Source organism: Habropoda laboriosa, unplaced genomic scaffold, assembly GCF_001263275.1.
Source record: "Habropoda laboriosa isolate 0110345459 unplaced genomic scaffold, ASM126327v1 scaffold774, whole genome shotgun sequence".
Lineage (NCBI taxonomy): Eukaryota > Metazoa > Arthropoda > Insecta > Hymenoptera > Apidae > Habropoda > Habropoda laboriosa.
Window position 1 is genome coordinate 74,487 of NW_017100887.1, and position 6,050 is coordinate 80,536.

The 6,050-nt window shown below is 33.0% G+C and overlaps 1 protein-coding gene across 1 annotated transcript in view; it reads left to right on the plus strand.

Moving 5' to 3' along the window:
• The window catches only part of LOC108577488, a 169,724-nt gene that overhangs the window by 36,778 nt on the left and 126,896 nt on the right, over positions 1-6,050 (plus strand). The window contains exon 2 of the mRNA XM_017940647.1: positions 3,176-3,315. Within this exon, the coding sequence (XP_017796136.1) occupies positions 3,176-3,315 (140 nt within the window). The remainder of the gene's footprint in view (positions 1-3,175; positions 3,316-6,050) is intronic.

Below are 6,050 nucleotides of genomic sequence, written 5' to 3' on the forward strand. Positions count from 1 at the left end.
AAGACGTTAGAGCTTATAATTTTTTCTGTCAACGAGACAAAGTTTTATAACAATGAATAAAATGATTCAAAACATAATAATATTTGTCGCCATTTCCCAAATTCCAAAACGGCACAAACTTTTGGGGTATCTGACACTTAAATTTTATTTTTCCTAAAAATAATTTATATAAAAATACAATTTCCGTTCAAAGAAAAAAAATATTAAATCTTATTTTACTGGCACACTAAATTAATTTTGCTATTAAAGTTCCATTTAATTTTTACGAATTTCTTAAATCGTTTCTAACTTCATTAGTCGTTGTATCTTATAATACAAGTTGAAGACTGTTTCTACTTTCAATTATTTATTATTAGTTGTCAAACGTTGTTTATTACACTTATGGCTGTCAAGCCAAATTAGTTACCAAATGTTACAAATGTCAATATGAATGGTGAAAACTTTTCTTTAATTAAACATTGGTAAGTAGAAAGGTGAGATAAGAAGTTCGATCTTTGTTTGCAGCGGGCAGTCTAATAGCCGTCAACCAGCGATTCAGGCTTACTTGACTTCTTAGGAACTCATGAATCTCTAGCATAATTTATAACATTTTACAACAATAAATTACACGATATAGCAGGTCGTTGAATACTATGTATGTATTATTAAAAAAAAATATGGTTCCATTTAAAAAAATAAACCACCCTTTATACTAAACAACTTTTGTTCAAACATTTTTTTGGTAAGTAGATTTGAGATGTTCCAAATTTGCGAGATAAAAGAAACACTCTGTATAGTAATAGGCACCTTAGCGAGAACTAGTGAGAAAGGTTAATGTTAGTTCGTCCCTCTGGTGGTGACTATGGTACACTACGTGGAATAAATATAGTGCGCGCGTAAAATCGGTTAGGAGTCAAAGTAAACGTGTTTCGAGTGTTCTAACAAAGGAATTAGCAGAAATATGAGAAGATGAGGACGCGAACCCTCAGTTAGGGCCGTATAATATATTTACCGTGTCTGCACAGGCTCTGTCGTCCTGCAAATTCTTGTAACGGTCTTCGTTCTCACCTGTATTCTGCTTCAGTTTTTATTATTTTATTCACTGCTTTCTTCCGTTGATTACCCTTTATGCTGTTTACTTCATCCCGTGTCAGTTCCACTTTCCTGAAATTCGATTAGCCAATTGATTTGCGTTGGTCACATAGGTTTACGATACGTCAGGCACAGAAAGGAATTTCAAATATTAAAAATGTTAATTGGTATTTTTAATTTGTCCGATAGTAGTTAGTCATCAATTGTCATCCTTTTATTGTACGGACCGTAAAACAGAATGCCATATGCGGTTCTGGTTGCCGCTACATCAAGCTGTGTACGCTTTAATTTACGAGCGCGCTATGTTTGTTCCGCCGACCTTACCGCCGCACAGTTAATTACTAATGGGAGTACTAATTACTGAGATGTAAACTATACCTGATATAATTAAAGTTAATAATTTTATATATTCAAATATTCACCACATCTTCTTGTATTGCTAGATGTTTGCCCGATATTAAATTATTGTACTTCTGTCGCGTTGCAAAATTCAATAGAATTATCCCATTAAAAAAGAAATAATAAACTGAAAAAGTTATAAAAAGTTGAGTCAGCAGTACCAGGTGGGAAATCTGGACATGAACAGATAATGTCATAAATTGCCGCATCGGATGGTAGAACAGCTGTTACGGTGGCTTTTCCAACCTTATATGAAACCAATGTGCCCAGAAGTTTGTAATCAGTTATCTTGTATCCACCTATGTATGTGGTATCTATATCTGAAAAAAAGTTTTCAACGATCTTCTACACATCAACACAATAGAGCAAAATTAGTATCTAAATATGTAAATAGGAAATTATAGTACAGAATTCGACATTTTGGAAAAGTCGAGTGCGTACTTTTAATTTTATACGTAAAACTTCAAAAGTTTCGTTAAGCAGTATACTCTTTATAAGATATATTTTTACAATACTTAGTGTTAATGCTCATGGTTGTGGCGATGAACTTTCGAGCTTTGTGGATGTTTGCACGATGTTGTGCCGTCTAGATACTGGTTCGAAGGACCACTCAAATGATTGGGACATGGAAAAACTGATCTGTGGTATCACGTGATGTGAGCTGGTTGCTCCTTGGTTCTCCTTGTTCGTGGTGGTTGAACGACTACTCGACGACTCAACTCTCCGACGTCGCGTCTCGGACGTCCGTGGTTAATGGTTAACGATTGCATTTGCCAATCAGCGTGTCTAATATCGTCTTTACCGCCCTTCCAGTGCGCCCTTAGCGCGCTGTCACCTTGGAAGGGTGGGAGGCGGTCGCGAGGGGTGGGCGGAAGGTCCCAAAAATCTGGAATTTCCTCCGGGTGACTAATCGGCAAGCGGACCGTTACATACAGATGTGCCGTTCGGAAATTCGTGGTTTATGGTATGTTCGTAGGCTATTGAGCGCTAGGGACACAAATTACTAAAAATCTAGCAAAGCAATTCTAGTGACCCTCGCAGGATGTACTTAGACCCGTGCAAGCAATAAACGAAAATCCTGAACTCAAAAATAACCGTTCCCGGTCGATCGTGCCATAAACCGTTTCTACAGAAAACCTAACACTTAGTAAATATGTGAAATTAGTAAAAATAGTGGAATACTTTTTAAGACCAAAATATTTTGGACTACAATTATTTTTATTGAGGATCATTGTCATAACAGAATTCGAATTTGAACATATTGAAAGAAGTGTTGTATTGAATTTTGTATTAGTAATGTAATCTTACAACGAAATGAAATTTATGATCTGTCAATTGTCTTAATAAATTGGGTTTTCAGTTAAGCACGTGTTCTTCTTTAACCTTCTTGAACTATTCAAGAATGGTTTCTTCTCCTAGCACAATAATTGACATGTTAAATATGATATTCATTGTAAATAATGTTAAAACGTTTTTAAATTCTGTAAATAATTTAAACAAACTCAAAGGGGTTTTAATGAAGAAATTAAAGCAAAACAAAAAAGATTTACTAAAAAGAAATGAGCAAGCTAGCTGTCGTATAAAGCTGCGTTTATATAAATTTACTTGTAGAACAGGTTTACAAATAACGTACAGAATTTCTTAATTTTATGAACATGTAACGGTACATAAGTTGTCGATACTTATATCTTGTTTGTCATTTCAGAACAGGGACAAAATCCAAGCAAGAAGAAAACAACGTTTTCAAGGCTACTCCGAGGATTAAAGACACACAGAAAAGAGAAACAAGCACAAACTCAAGGTTCTCCGAGGCATGGTCGCGCAAGAATGGGAGTACCACAAAGGGTAAGTGTGTGTCTGTGTACAGAACCATAATCCTACTTCAGCAAAGCAGTTATTCACTTTTAATACAAATTTCCCAGATATTTTTCACCCAACCACAGTTCCATATTTGATGCGTAATTTAGACTGCTTTTTCTCACTCTATCTGATTAATTTAAACCAAAAAAAAAAGACGAATGAAATAGTTTTCTGAAAACTTATTTTGCCGAAAATTCATAAAAATTAGCAAAATTGGTTTGAAATTGAGCTAATAGCAATGAAAGTAGACGTATTAGAAATAAACAGAAATAATTGGAACGAATATTTAAAATTAGAATAGGATAGTATTAGTAACATTTTTGTAAAAGTAACTGAATATATAAAAATTTATGAAAACAATGAGGTTTACCTAATATTGTTTAAATGTTAAAATGATATTGTGTCATTATATTCCAAGTAATTCTGGTTCGGCCGATGGTTGATCTTTCGATCGTTCGGGCTTGGTCGGTGTTTGCACAAGGTGTGCCAATTACTTAGTTTTAGAAATGTTTGAATGCGTGTTAACTGGATGGTCCAATTTATTGTCAACTTGAACTAATATACAATGAGAGAGTACGTTTGTTTTGATAGATCACGTAGCTGATCGATTGTTAAATTTGCTGTGTTGTTCTAACGTTACTATATCTCGATGTGTTCGAAAATAACTGAACCTACTCCTACGTTCATTCTAGCCTTTTTGTGTTAATTGCTGACTAGCTCTTCCTTATGATGCACGTTGATTGGCCGTTCTAAGAAGTAACAAATCGCCAATCAACGTGCCTAAATGATCACGACGACCTTCCTCTTGCACCGTTAGCGCGTTGCCTTGGAAAGAGGTTGGCGATGGGTTTGTAAATTTTCTCCATGTTCTGATCCCTCCGGTCCTTTGACCGTTACAACTAATTTCTGAGCCACCCTTCGAAAGGCCCATTTTATGATAGGTTTTTTAGTTATTGAGGACGAGAAAAACTGTCTTCCAAAGCTCCGAATTGTAAACCTAACTGTCTTTCGCCAGGACATACTTCAATCCTCGAAAACATGCTAATAATGAACTAAAGCCCTAATCTTAAGAATAAGTGGCATAAACCGCTACGCTAACAAATTCAATTCACTGTGTAAAATATCAAAATATTATATAATATTCTCATAAAAAGCAAAATACACCAGTCAGTATATTAAATTTTGAAACAATCTTGTTTCCAAGTATTTGAAATCATCATTGATGTATCACTAAAGTAATTAACTTATGTATGTGTTGAAATTTTATTATGTTCCGTTATTAATTTATTATTGAATACAACATCGTCCTCATGAAAATAGTTTTCTCACGTGCGTATGTGTAACTCTGCTGGAACAATCTGTCGGCTTCGTTTAATTTTATTTCGTGAGCAATTTATACTTATGTAATGGATTGAAAGTTTTGCACTAAATTAAATGACATCGATAGAGATTTTTCTGTGAATTTTAGGGAGAAAGTACTAGTATGTAATGTGAAATATAATTGTTTGAGAAATACAATTTGACATCATTAAATAATGTATTAAGCATAGCAAAAATTGGTAATTATGTTTTAAAATATTCTAGATATGTATGAAAACTTGTATCGATCACTTCAAATGTGTTAATGCTGTTTAATATTTTTAGTTGATGCTTTTGTTAGTACTGCTATAGTTACGGCTGTTATTTTGTATTATTATTGTGCATTAATATTCTTTAATGTGGAAAACATTTAAAACAATAAATGATGAAATAAATATAAATTTATTTAATTTGACCTATGTTTATTTTATGTTTACTTGTATATTTATTATTAACCCGATTTACTTAAACCTTATTAGGAAACATTGTTTTAAACATATAGATTTATAAATACTCTTACATATATAATTACATTTTTATTTGGTATAACACGTTCCTTTGCAATAACTAAGTATTTCACTTTTATTTAATGAATGTTAATTATATTCCCGTCCATAAATCACCATATACTTATTTTTAATGCGTTTAGATTAAGAACAAATTTGCGTTAAACTTACAAAATGGAACCAACATTTGATAATTATTTGCATTATAAAGGACAGTAAATTGTCCTTCCCTCCTGTAATTTTACTAACAATTACTTTCAAGAAACGTTGTGTTCAAAATTAATCCAATGTCTCCGATGACTTATAGATCGAGTTATAGATCTACAAAACGTATGTTTCAAATTTTCATTACGAGCTCAGATAAAAAAGTTGTAAACGGTGACCTTTACAATTTTCTTTGCGATTCCCACAAATTGCAATTTTTTCCAAAATTTTTGCACACGTCATCTAGTGTACTAATCCTTCTAACTTCTAAAAAAAAACTCAAGTCGTTAGGTCCAATTTTAAACAAGTTATACTGTTCTAAAGAGTGTTCGAATATTAATGGGAGTCGCTGAATGTGTATGAAACATTTGTTTCATTAAATTACAAATAAGTACATATTTGATATAGAAGTTTTATAAACGAGAAAACTACGAGAAATTTTTCAGACATAGGTACTACACGATTAAACAATTCTGTAATCATTGCAAGCATTTTTTTATTTGAAATACTGCATTTTAGTCACAGAACGTTGAACACTTTATGGTGACATCCAGCAATTTTCGTTGCTTTGCCTTTCATTAACTAAATGTCGAAAAGTTACTCTGCCAACAATTTGCCTCCTGTGATGAAAGTTGCAATTTTTCAATTCTC